Here is a 13,905-nt window from a genome sequence, read left to right as displayed (position 1 = left end):
CCTAACCTTAACCTTAACCTTAACCTTAACCAAGTTGTTTTACTTGCCTTAACTTAACCAAAGTTGTTAAAGTTGTTTTAATTGCCTTAACTTAAATTGTAACTTACCCCCTAAAAAACTTTTTTTCAGCTTTTAACCAATATATATGGCTTTTGGGAAGGTATGTGAAGGATTCTGGTCAAAATCTCCACATTTGAGACCAATCTGTTACAATATTACAAACCCCTATCATTTCAACAGCATAAGTGCCCTCTATGGGTTCAAACCTGCTTTTTTGTGTGCCCTCAAATGAATGGGCGATTTGGTACATCGTGACGTCACGGTGGTATTTGCGCGCGCCCCACTCATGTGAAAAGTGTTTTTTTCCCCCCATGTGATTATTACTGTAGTTCACGCGGCGCGAGCCCTTTAAGAGCAATGCATCATGTGTAATCGCCTACTGTGGCTAATGTTAGCGGCTAGCTAGTTATGTTACATGGCAGTAAAACGCCACTGAATGACGAAATTGATATAACTTTTAACCATTTCGAGTAACACTGTTTCCATACGGATCACTCGCATTAGTTTGTTGTTTATAACGTGGCTGGCTATATTTCTAACGTTCTCTATCTATCTACTGTATCTCTGATACACTGAAAATACTGGGAGGCGGGCCGTAGTGCCTCTGTCGATGATTTGATTTGACAGTTCTGGGCACTGGCGTTGGCGTTGGCCAATCCTGGCGTGCTCCACCCCCAAATGGAGTGTGTTCTGGCGCAAAGCGTGTGGGTTCCAGGACGAAACAGGCTCGAGCCAACTACGTTGAGCAGCGCAGTAAATACAATATTCCTGGAATGCGAGTTTAACTAAACAGTTACATGTCCTCTGCATTCTACATCAAATGAAGACATTACCGTTTGTTTCATTTGGTATGTTACATACTTGGCCAAGTCAGGTTAGCTTATGGGGAGGAATTCTGCCAGCTAAAGAAGGGAGTATAGGCGGCCATCTTGCCTGCAGAGTTTTCAAATCAAATAGAATACCGTTTTGCAAGAAATCTTTAACCAAAGTTGTTAAAGTTGTTTTACTTGCCTTAACTTAACCAAAGTTGTTAAAGTTGTTTTACTTGCCTTAACTTAACCAAAGTTGTTAAAGTTGTTTTACTTGCCTTAACTTAATCAAAGTTGTTTTACTTGCTGGGAAAGCAGTGATTTTTTTCCTTCAAATAAATCCCTGTTTAAATGTATGTTGGGGTTGAACATAATATTATGGTTTGCAGAAGCTTAATGGCAACATTTTATTCAGGCGATTGGCTTGATCTAATCAGGCACATTGCTGAAGCTGCAACACACACACACACACACACACACACACACACACACACACACACACACACACACACACACACACACACACACACACACATGCACACACACTCACTCTCTCTCTCTCTCTCTCTCTCTCACACACACACACACACACACACACACACACACACACACACACACACACACACACACACACACACACACACACACACACACACACACACACCTGCTCCAACGACCGTTGATTTGAATATTCATAAATGAGGGGAGTTTAGGTTAATTCCCAGGTCAATGACAGGGACCACGGCCAATCAGGAGGCAGACAGGCTCTTGCTCATGAATATTCAGCAGCAGCTGCTGATCGGTGCAGGTTGCATCATTATTGAACCCACGGGAGATTTGGCCAGACCACGCCCTGCGCCCGCCTATGCAACAGTCAAGCGCCGGGATTGGCCAGGTGCCCATGCTCACGTGAGCCAATGGGATGAGTATTTATTCTGACAAGCTCCGCCGCCAATATGAGTTTAAAGAGCGTGGTGCAGGTTACGAAAAAATGAATTTACATTTTGGGCTCCTGATTACAATGAAAATACTCCCTAAAGACAACAAATAAATAAATACATCAATCACAGGCCCCCAGGGTATAACATGGAGGAAAAGTTAGCAGTTCCATTGGATTCTACCTCAGATAAATGTTTACCTAACACAGTCTAAAAGTTTGGTGAATGAAAAGTCAAGAAAATTGCAAATTAAAGATATGAAATTCTAAGGTGCCATTAATCAGTCAAAATACTTACACTACTTGGGTCTATATTTTTGTCTTATCTGCACAATCTGAGTTTTGTATATAATTAAACTGCAGACAGCAAGATTCGTGGCTATAGTCCAGAAGTCAGTTAAACATAGTAGTTTTCTCCACAGCCATGTGTCTGACATACAGCAGGACGCAGGTCACAGTGACGCACAGATCACTTGCTCTCGGAGGCGGAGACTGGTATCTGGCGCCATCTAGTGTTTTACTAGGATATTTTGCACACGGGGATGACAACTGTCACACCGTCAGTGTGGAGCAAATTCTCCCAGCAAGCTGACTTGACCAATATACAGCCCTGCTGCAAATAACCCTTTGAGCTGTGAGCTGTCAGAGTAGCGTGAGCGGCTGCATACATTTGGCTTCAATGTTGGATGTTGGAATAAAGGACACTGTCTGAGAGGATGAGACACTGAACACATTTCATTAGTTATCATCACAAATTAAACACATCAATAAATGGAATGTACAAAAAAAAATCTAATAATCAGATCTTTGTATTCATTCAATTAGATGTGGAGGGAAGTCATATTTGACCTCAACTTATTGTCTGCTGTTTAAATGTTATGAGAATGAGGATATTGTTATAATAAATGCCTTTTAGGGTGACAATGATGATTTTGGTCTTTTCACTGTTCATTTTGAACTAACATCAATGTGTTTACTTGAAAATTGTATATTTTCACTTTGTTCGACCACAAGTTTGGGCTTAGAATTTAAACTGGTATTAATAATGTATAAAGTGATATTAAAAATGTATTAAAAACCTCATAATAAATTATAGATTTATTTTTCTAGTCGATAGAAATTGCAAGAATATTCAATATAAATGATACATTTCTAAAGCATTTTTGCGGGATATTATTATTACATAATGCAATATTCATTGTTACTCATATTTTTCGAAGTACAATGGCACTAAAGTATTGCATCGTTAGCCCAGTATGTATCTATATGTATGTATATATATCCAGTTAGCCCAGTATGTATCTATATGTATGTATATATATCCAGTTAGCCCAGTATGTATCTATATGTATGTATGTATATATATCCAGTTAGCCCAGTATGTATCTATATGTATATATATCCAGTTAGCCCAGTATGTATCTATATGTATGTATATATATCCAGTTAGCCCAGTATGTATCTATATGTATCTATATGTATCTATATGTATATGCAGTTAGCCCAGTATGCCTGCAATGAAATCTGCTTTGCAAAAAGGTCAAGGTCACTTTCGACAGTGTTCTAAGAAAAATAACTTCAAGGACCCCTAAAAACTGACAAATTACATCAATTTGATTAGACTTTTGCTTTTAGATGTTAAAATATTTTATTCCAGAAGGCAAATGAAACCCATGACCATCTGTCATTGTGTTGCTTATGGAAGGAATTAATGGAATAGTGGAAGTTAGACCCCTTTTCCTGGGGATGACATAAACCCAACAATAAAAGTCAAATATAATTTAGGCCTAGTGTTCCAACAGGGTATGAGACCTTTAAACTATTCCAATATCTTTTTTCTCAAATTAGATTATAGGAGCAAAGTCCTCAATCATGTTTGTGTGTAAACCAACTAAATATCTTTCAGCAGCATATCTCACAACAGCTGGATTGCCTTGATGTAGGCTACAAACTAGCAAAATTCAGATAACCTTTTCCCTAATGAGAAAATAGGAGCTCTTGTGGAAGTAGTGTGTGGCCCTTAAAAGGGCCTTTGTGTTGGTGGTGAAGCTCTAGCGGTTTACTTGGAGCTGGTGTACTTGGTGACGGCCTTGGTGCCCTCGGACACGGCGTGCTTGGCCAGCTCACCGGGAAGCAGGAGACGCACGGCGGTCTGGATCTCCCTGGAGGTGATGGTGCGGCGCTTGTTGTAGTGAGCCAGGCGAGACGCCTCACCGGCGATGCGCTCAAAGATGTCGTTGACAAAGGAGTTCATGATGCCCATGGCCTTGGAGGAGATGCCGGTGTCGGGATGGACCTGCTTCAGCACCTTGTACACATAGATGGCGTAGCTCTCCTTCCTGCTCTTTCGGCGCTTCTTGCCGCCCTTGGCAGCGGTCTTGGTCACGGCTTTCTTGGAGCCCTTCTTGGGCGCTGGCTTTGCGGCTTCAGGCATGGCAACTTCTCGGTACTTTACAGCAGAGAATGATGTCCGCTTAACAAAGCCACTCTATTTATAGGCAGCTCATGCAAATAGCGCTATGCGGTTCCCCGCCTGCGATAGGTTGAGTTTCGTCGCGTGACTGTGGCCCGCTGCATTGCGCGGCTCCCTGTAGGTCTATTCTGATTGGTTGAGATCCAGATGGCGGTTCACTTCCCGCGCGGACTCAGACTAATTCTCCTCCTCCCTCATTAACAATTCTTAGATCTTTGAAGTACATGAATAGAATAGAATAGAATATAATAGAATAGAATAGAATAGAATAGAATATCATATCATATCATTCCACAAGGCTCCGCATTCCCCCGATAAATAGCATGTCTTCCCTTAAACAAATCTGAAACTCCCTTTGTATGAGAAACATTGCACCTGGAACATTATATGTGACTGACTGGCATGTAGTAATGGACATAATGTAATCGACACTCTTATGTACAGCTCCAGTAGTGGGGGAAGTCAGAATCCGAATTATTTTTATTTGCCAAGGTATGTTTTCACATAATAGGAATTTGTCTTGGTGTGGTTGGTGCTCATGTCACATTAATAAAAACAAATATACAAGACAAACAAATAAGATATAAAACGACATAATATAAAGTACATCCTCATTTAGTGCAGATAGCCTAGTGTGTGTGAGTGTGTGCGCGTGCGCGCAGCATTGCTTGGTCTTTATTTGTTAGATTAGTAAAATGATAAGGCCGTTATTTCGTCAAACTGGGATGTTTTGTCAGTTTACACAGCAAAAGAGATTGAGATTAAAACTTGTCTGGTGACTAGTTTGCATACATGGGCTGTTCAACCAGATTATTCCAACAAAGTTGATTTGGAAAGTGTGCCATTTAAATTGTCTGCTTTAACAAGAGCAAACGATAAGCGTGTGTCCACATGTGATCAGTGATGACAGCATAAGAAACAGGAATGTAGTCTTTGGAAGATGTGTGTGGCTCTTAAAAGAGCCTTTGTGTTGTTGAGTTGTTGCTAAATGAAGTTAACCTCCGAAGCCATACAGAGTGCGGCCCTGCCTCTTCAGAGCATACACCACATCCATGGCGGTGACGGTTTTCCTCTTGGCGTGCTCGGTGTAGGTGACGGCATCACGGATGACGTTCTCCAGGAAGACCTTCAACACACCGCGGGTCTCCTCGTAGATCAGACCGGAGATGCGCTTCACTCCGCCGCGGCGAGCCAGACGGCGGATAGCGGGCTTGGTGATTCCCTGGATGTTGTCACGGAGAACTTTACGGTGACGCTTGGCGCCTCCTTTACCGAGTCCCTTTCCGCCCTTACCTCTTCCAGACATGATGCTGATTCGTTTAGTTCAAGAACAAACTGGTGCAGAAGCTCAGAAAGAGTCACAATATAAAGCTTCTTTGCGGACCTAAAAGAGGAAGCAAAGAGCCGCGCTCAGCTGGGCGGTGCCAAACTCTGAAGTCCTCCCCCTCATGTTTTTTCAAAGGAACTCCAAGCATTTCCGGTTGGGCGATTTCACTTTGAGGAATAAAGTGAGAAAACTGATATATAAATATTTACACAGTTTGAATGTGTTATATTTCACCATCGATTGATTGATGGATTGATTTTTATCTATCTCATGCACTCTACGGTGCCCAAGTCTCATGGGTTTACAGGACATACACAAAATACAAAATACAACAAACCAGGCTACCAGGGATGCAAACTAGTCACCTAAGTGAATGACATATTTTGTCATGGGTTTCATACACTGTAATAAAACATCTAAAAGCAGAAATCGTATCAAATGGGGGTCCATGGGTCTAAATTTGTGACAGTTTATGCCAGTGTCCTTGACATGAACAAGTTTGAAAACCATTGCCCTAGTCGGTAACACTTTACAATAACGTACACAAATAATGTAGTAGTTACTATTAAACTAATAATTAACTAATAGTTAGTTAATGAGTAGCTAATGAATAATTTGTTATTAGTCAATCACTAGTTAATCATAGTTAATGAGTAGGTAGTCATTAGTTAATGATTAATATCTAAGTTCCTGAGTAGAGTAGTTAATCATTACTTAATGATTACTAAATGTCAGCTTGTGAATATAGGAGTTAATCATTAGTTACTGATTAGTCAGTCAGATCCATGAGTAGAGTAGTTAATCGTTCGTTAATGATTAATAAATGTCAATGCGTGAATATATTAGTTAAGGTCACATCGTGAGTATAGTAGGCTAGTTAATCATTAGTTCATGATTATTTGTTAGTTCCTTAGTAGAGTAATTACTCATTAGTTAATGGTTAGTCAATGGTCAGTTTGTGAGTATATAGTTAATTGTTAGTTACTCATTACTTAATTATTACCTGTCCATTAGTTACTAATTTTGAGTACCCTATTGTAAAGTGGTGCATACTACTATATTCACGAGCTGACATCTAGTAATGATGAACTACTCTACTCAGGAACTTAGATACTAATCATTAACTAATGACTACCTACTCATTAACTAGTGATTGACTAATGAGGAATTATACATTAACTACTAGTTAATGATTCGTTTACTAGTAACTACTACATTATTTGTGTAGGTTATTGTAAAGTGTTACCCTCTAGTCTAGTCACACACAAGATAATAATTTTGTTATTTTTGAATGGAAGGAGAATACAAAATAAGTGGGCCAAGAAAGCAGTTATTTTTGAATGAAAACTCGTCATTAATTCATGACATTGTAGCCCAGAATGTGGAATGTGCAGGAACACAACATGGCGTTATAGAAAGGGGGATGAGTGACCGTTTTGGTCTTGCTTCATCTTCTGACCGCCACAGCATTCAAATAACCCGCGCTAAACATTCTAAACTAGACATTAATGAAATATAGGAAAATACTATTTAAGCATGCCGAGTGGTTGTTCTCCCTGCACATTAAGATTTCATGCTTTATATCCAGAATAAACTAAAGGCTAATTTACAAAGTAGCCTTGTGTATTTTTAAGTATTAAACTCCAAAGTAGCCTACATAACTGTTGAAACTGTCCTGGTAAACAGGCATTATTTTTGATCGAATAACTATTCAGGAGAAAATGAGGGAAACTCTTCAGAAGTGTGGTTGGCTCTTAAAAGAGCCTTTGGGTTGATGTGGGACAAGCGGGAGCAGGTTACTTCTTGGCGGCCTTCTCGGTCTTCTTGGGCAGCAGCACCGCCTGGATGTTGGGCAGCACGCCGCCCTGAGCGATGGTGACTCCGCCCAGCAGCTTGTTGAGCTCCTCGTCGTTGCGGACGGCCAGCTGCAGGTGACGGGGGATGATGCGGCTCTTCTTGTTGTCGCGGGCAGCGTTTCCAGCCAACTCCAGGATCTCAGCGGTCAGATACTCGAGAACAGCCGCCAGGTAGACGGGGGCTCCAGCACCGACACGGTGGGCATAGTTTCCTTTGCGCAGCAGCCTGTGGACACGACCGACCGGGAACTGGAGACCAGCACGAGATGAGCGGGTCTTCGCCTTGGCACGAGCCTTTCCACCGGTTTTCCCTCGGCCAGACATTTTTTCGTTATGTTCTTGTGATAGTCAATCAAAGTATGATTTGCATAAGTCGGGAACCGGTTTATATGTCTGTCGAGCTGCGTGTTCATTGGCCAGTTGGAGCTTCAAAATTGTCGCCCAATCAAAATTGTCGCCCAAACAGAAGATGTCGGTGTCAAGTTAACACAGCAAATAACACTTTCACTGTACACAGTCTTGGATTTTCAAAATAAAACGACTCCGGAGAACCAGATTGTAAGAGAGGATTAGAGCCACATTTCTGAAATAAAGTCATATAGATAGGAACTCAAGTACATGTTTTACATGTTATGGGTAACATTATCATAATAACATTATCTTCAAACTATGTATAAGCAGTTAGTTAACAATGAATTAAACATTAATTACTTAAAGTTCAAGTTAGAATTGGATTAGTCTGACATACTCATTTAATTTCAGCGTATCTGAATTGAAAGCAAGGAATAAAACAATTTTAATTTGTAAAACAGTTGATGCTGGTAAAATTCACACTTAGACCTAAAAGTTAACGGTTTACTTATGTTTTACAAGCTAGAAATTGTGCGCGCTACACAGGCTTGATTCTCAGCCAGGGCGGAGACTCTGGAGACTGACACTGCCACAGAAAGACAGACACAACCACCATAGAGCCCACTAGCCATTTTAACTACTAGAGATCAGTGATACTCAACTTGCGGCCCGCAATAGGGTGCAAAGGGGTCTGTGTGTAGCCTGGGGAGGGGTGCTAATAGTGGGTTGGGTATGCAGTTGGGCAGATTCATGGAAGGTGGGTGGGGTGAGGGGGCTGCCCTGGGTCTCAGAGGCCGATCAAGGAGCTTATACTAGCGCGGGTAGGGACAGGATATACGAGTTGCTAGCCGGTTAACTAGCCAGATCAACCCCGGGAATGTTTGGGGGGAATTGTCTGCCAACATCAGTCATGAACAATAGGCTACATATCCTATGCACATAAGCATAGAATATCATATAGCCTACCTACGCCGATTTTTAAATAAAAATATCTTGTATTTTATTTAGTCTGGGATCTGTACGTGTACACTTCCGGGGTCTGAGAGCGCTCTGGTGCTGCAGTTGGATGATATTGGGTTTTTAAATAGCTATTGAAAAGTTGTGCAGTCAAAATATCAAAACAATACCAGTTCTCTTTTCTTTTTTTAAACATTCAGGTGCCAGGGTGTGGGTGTTCCAGTTCATATGTCCATTGTCCCGTTTTTTTTCCAGTTCTGATTTGATCCGTCTAAAGACCACCTCACCCGGGATGGAGACCTGATGTACAATAGCACTCCTCATCCTCCACAACTTGGCCACCACCACACATAGGCCCTACTCACTGTCCTCACTGTCCAGAGAAAGTCTTGGTGTGGTCTATGCAGTTCTTCAGCAAAAAACACCGTAAGAGACAGCCCTATGACACTCGGGCACTGCACCCCATCAACGCACCCGCCCCCCCCCCCCTCTCCCTGGCAAGCGAGACTACCTCATGTCAAACACAATAGCACCGTGTAATTTAGAAGGTTACATAATTTCATGGACAGTTAAATGTCTACAGAGAAGTGGAATAAACCCGTTTGAAAATATGTTTGTCACTTATGCCCATATGTTTCTCAAAAAACATTGCATCCATTTACACCCACTTTACTGCGAGCTAGCATGACATGGCTGGCTGGTGCCATGGTAGCCTACCTACCTTCCTCCAGTCTAGAGCTGTCGCGATTCCTCGAGTACCTCGAATAACTCGAATAATTAAATTGATCGAGGCCAAAATGATTCGCCTCGACACGGCATTTAGAGAGACTGTTTCTCACGGACGCTTACTGGTGTGGCACAGCGCTCTTCCTGTGTAAACACGTGAGGACACAGACAGACCAGAGAGCAGCTATAGCGACTAGCGAGCGGACCCCGCAAAATGGAACGAGGCGACGGAGAAAGCAGACAGGAGGAGCCGGGAAGGGAAGAACCAGGGCCAAAAAAGCGACCGAAACTGTCTAAAGTGTGGGATCATTTCACGCTGAAAAAGGACACGAACTCAGTGGTGTGCAAGTACTGTAAGACGATCCTTGCATATCACAACAGTACCTCGTCAATGCTTCAGCACCTGAACCGTAAACATCCAGTCTACGCAACCACCAGCGCATCTACGTCGAGCGGAGCAAGGTAACGTAACGTTAACGGTGACCAGAACTGCAACGCGTCATCGCACTGCACCGCGCCCCTTTTTGGGGGAATGCGGAAATCCTCTTTGACTCAGGCTGAACGGACATGACGACAGTCCAGTCAACCTTAATTTATTCATATATCTCGACCGTTCAGGTTCGGGCAAGGTCGCAAAATAATTAGTAGACATGTTTATCAAACCAAAAAAACACTTGAACCCGAAATTAATGAATTGGTATTTTGTCTATGCTAGCTAAAAACACGGCAAAAATACCATCACAACAACGCTATTCATTCTTTCTATCCCCCAAAAAGGGGCGCGGCCTTGACGCTTTGGATGTGCAGTTCTGGTCTATACACAACGCTAATGTAAATGTATGCTAATGATTGCTACTTGATATTAAGACTAGTAGTAGTTGTGCTGCTGGCTTGCCACGTTGCCAATATGACTATTAGTAACTGCATTCACGCTGCATTTTTTTGATGTGGCTTGCCGTTTTCTGTGAGAAATACAAAGCTCAACCTAACGTTAACCTAACGTTAGCGGCTAATTTAACAGCGTTGTGTGTGTGTGTGTGTGTGTGTGTGATCACACTAGCCTGTTGGTGTGTGAGAGAGAGAGAGTGAGTGTGTGTGTGTGAGAGAGAAAGAGTGTGTATGTGGAGAATGTACATTTACACACCCTAGACCGGTCGACTCTTCTCATGATGATTGCAAACAACTATTTAATTGGTGCATTTTAGGCTCCAATTATTACACCACCTGACCTGTTATCTTGCTATTCTGATATTTGTGTCAATAATAGGCAACAGGTCTAGGGTGTGTAAATGCGCATTCTCCAGTTTTGTTATGAACTTACCTAATAAATATCAATATTAATTATTATTTCACCTCTTTTTCAGCGGATCACAGCGTACAATGGACAGCTTTATAAGGACGGGTCCATCATGTTCAAGTGAACAAGCAGCTGAGTTCAGCAATAGCATTTTGAATATGATTGTGACAGACATGCGCCCTCTGTCCATGGTGGAAGATAAAGGATTCAGAAAGATGATTTCGAGTTTCAACCCGAACTACACACTTCCCTCAAGGACCTTCTTCACGAATAAGATGGAGAAAAAGTATGAGGAGGTCAAAGGCAAGTTGATCGAGAGGCTTAAGACGCCAAACATGATGGCACTCACTACTGACATTTGGACAAGTGTAGCGACAGAGGCCTATATGGGGGTGACGTGTCACTTTCTGAGAGAGGATTGGGAAATGGAGTCCCACTGCCTTACAACCATGCCCCTTGAAGAGAGACACACGGGTGCACATATTGCAGAGTGGATTGAAGAGGTTATGTAGGCAGTGAAGGAGAGAGGAAGTGAAGTGGTGAAGGGTTAAAGGAAGTAGGCAGTGAAGGAGAGAGGAAGTGAAGTGGTGAAGGGTTAAAGGAAGTAGGCAGTGAAGGAGAGAGGAAGTGAAGTGGTGAAGGGTTAAAGGAAGTAGGCAGTGAAGGAGAGAGGAAGTGAAGTGGTGAAGGGCTAAAGGAAGTAGGCAGTGAAGGAGAGAGGAAGTGAACATGTGAAGGGTTAAAGGAAGTAGGCAGTGAAGGAGAGAGGAAGTGAAGTGGTGAAGGGCTAAAGGAAGTAGGCAGTGAAGGAGAGAGAGTGTTGTGAGGGACTTGTATTTTTTTTTTTCAATATTTTATATATAAAAAAATCAGCCCTCAAAGTCTTGGGACTTGACTTGGACTTGAGCTGAAGAAGACACTAGTTTAATACACACCAGTATGTGTAGAGACATTTATTTTTATTTATTTTATTTTTTAGGCACTGCTTAGCAAGGCAAGGCCCAGATTACGTCACCTCGCTCAATAGACCCTTCTCACGGGGGCCATTTTGTGTCGAGAAGCCAGGGTAAACACAGGTGCAAGCAAAACACTAATGAGGGTTTCCAAATCCCAATCATGGAAGTTGGAAACCCTCATTAGTGTTTTGCTTGCACCTGTGTTTACCCTGGCTTCTCGACACAAAATGGCCCCCGTGAGAAGGGTCTATAATGACAGAAAAAAGAAAAAAAAGCACTGGTTGGGTTCATGTTAAAACTAAAGCAGTAAATATGTGCAATTACCTTGAGTTAATAAATACAGTTTTCTACAATTTAACTTGGTTGTGGTTTCCCCCTTTTTGCATGCAAGTTTGAAAGTGTTCCAATATAAACCACTAATGTGTCTACTCTTCCATTTTCCTTTGTTGTGAAGCTATCATACAGCGACCAGCGTGCTTGTGCACAGTTTACTGACATCACATTACAGGATTTCTGGGTCTTAAAGTTCAAATGTTTCAGTTATCTCCCGCTGCCATTTGGAAGCAGCAATGTGTGAAGTTGCCTCATGCAGCTGTAAGGTAAATGAACGATGTAAACTAGCTAGTAAGCCATTCATTCATATTATTTAACGGTTGCTGTACACTGGAAGAACTCAAACGTCAGGTTGAAAAGATGACACTGCCAGTTCTATGCAATTTAAAAATAAAAATGTTGTTTTTTCTAAGAAAGAAACTAATGTAGTTGTTTATTTGAAGAGATTTATCTTATTTTTTGGTGTATAGTTACGATAAGCCTTTGAAAACACAAAAAAGGGTTCTTATCTGATTACTCGATTAATCGATGGATTATTCGGTAGAATACTCAATTACTAAAAGAATCGATAGTTGCAGCTCTACTCCAGTCCACCTGTTTGTCTGGCAGGCAGCCACAAGTTCTTTTGTTTAGCCTACGAAACAACGTTACGCGCTAATTTGCATATCAATATGCGCTAATTAAGTAACTACTAACGACTCTGACTGCTCAATGCTCACCTCACAGTTTCATTGATCATGAGTGGGGAGAACGATTGTGTGGACTGTGGAGGACCACTTCGCTGCTGTACTGTGTGTGACCTGTGTGAAGTGATGTGGGATTAGGCAGATAGATGGAGGAGGGGGCGCCTGCGCAGCCGCGGTTCTAGAAACTTTTCGGGTGGGCTGAACCCCCCTAAATGTTTGTGAGAGGGGTGAAACAAGGTTGCCCGCTTTCAGCAGCCTTGTACATCCTAGCAATTAATCCATTACTAAAAATAATTAAGGGAGATAACAGGCTGAGCGGGACAATAACAAGTAGTGGACATCGGGTAACTGTCCTGGCCTATGCCGATGACGTGACAGTCATCATAAAAAATCAAGAGGAACTAGATATAATAAATAAATACCTTCAGTTATATGAAGAGGTATCTGGGGCTAAACTGAACCACAATAAAACTGAAGGAGTGTGGTTTGGAAAGAGTGACGCCCAGCCTGTTATTAGTATAAAGGATAGAAATCATATGAAAATATTAGGAATAAAAGTAAGTAATATAAACTCCTATGAAGAAAATTGGGATAACAAACAAGTAGAAATAAAGGAGGAACTAGATAAATGGGTAAATAAATCAAGTAATTATAAATCTAGAATATTAATAATAAAAACCTTTGTATTATCCAAATTATTGTTTCTAGCGTCTGTCTTCCCTCCCAAGGATCAGACACTAGTTAAAATTAATAAAATGATCGTCAATTTTATCTGGGGAACGACTAGAGAAGTGACACAAAGGAAGCTACTGTACAAAAGCAAACAGGAGGGAGGCCTAGGTGCCTTTGACTTGGGCTTAAAACTAAAAACTGTTTTTTGTAAAACTACTGCACTTGCAGTAGAAAGGGAAGCAGTGTGGATTGGCGAGGCACTCAGCTGGACCAAGAAAAGAGGCCGAGCTCGGAGCTCAGTGCCATATTATAAACTCCTGTATGGTGATTTTGTCTCCAAATTTGCATATTTAAATATCAACTGGTTTGGAATGTCCAGCAAAGACATATATGTCAAGATATGTAGTGCTTTGTATGGTGGCTCTGTCCCCTACACACACTTGGATCAAGCAGAAGCTCAGGTTT

At 41.7% G+C, this 13,905-nt stretch overlaps 1 protein-coding gene, 1 long non-coding RNA gene and 2 pseudogenes across 4 annotated transcripts in view; all 4 read right to left on the bottom strand.

Annotated features, from left to right (window-relative positions):
- Positions 1-13,905, bottom strand: part of LOC310787434 — a 755,777-nt gene that overhangs the window by 420,607 nt on the left and 321,265 nt on the right. The gene's annotated exons all lie outside the window — the stretch shown is intronic.
- Positions 3,866-4,240, bottom strand: LOC310787723 (histone H2B pseudogene; annotated as a pseudogene). The gene has a single exon. The product of its transcript is annotated as a histone H2B pseudogene (transcript).
- LOC310787638 (histone H4) lies at positions 5,274-5,585 on the bottom strand (the record flags this gene model as incomplete). Its single annotated transcript, XM_083649116.1, has 1 exon — positions 5,274-5,585. The coding sequence occupies one exon, from the start codon at positions 5,583-5,585 to the stop codon at positions 5,274-5,276; it is 312 nt and encodes a 103-aa protein (XP_083505242.1).
- Positions 7,303-7,786, bottom strand: LOC310787285 (histone H2A pseudogene; annotated as a pseudogene). Its single transcript has one exon. The product of its transcript is annotated as a histone H2A pseudogene (transcript).

Source organism: Poromitra crassiceps, assembly GCF_964638095.1.
Source record: "Poromitra crassiceps genome assembly, chromosome: 13".
Lineage (NCBI taxonomy): Eukaryota > Metazoa > Chordata > Actinopteri > Beryciformes > Melamphaidae > Poromitra > Poromitra crassiceps.
The sequence above is the reverse complement of the archived record's forward strand: the minus strand, read 5'-3'. Positions and strand labels throughout refer to the sequence as shown.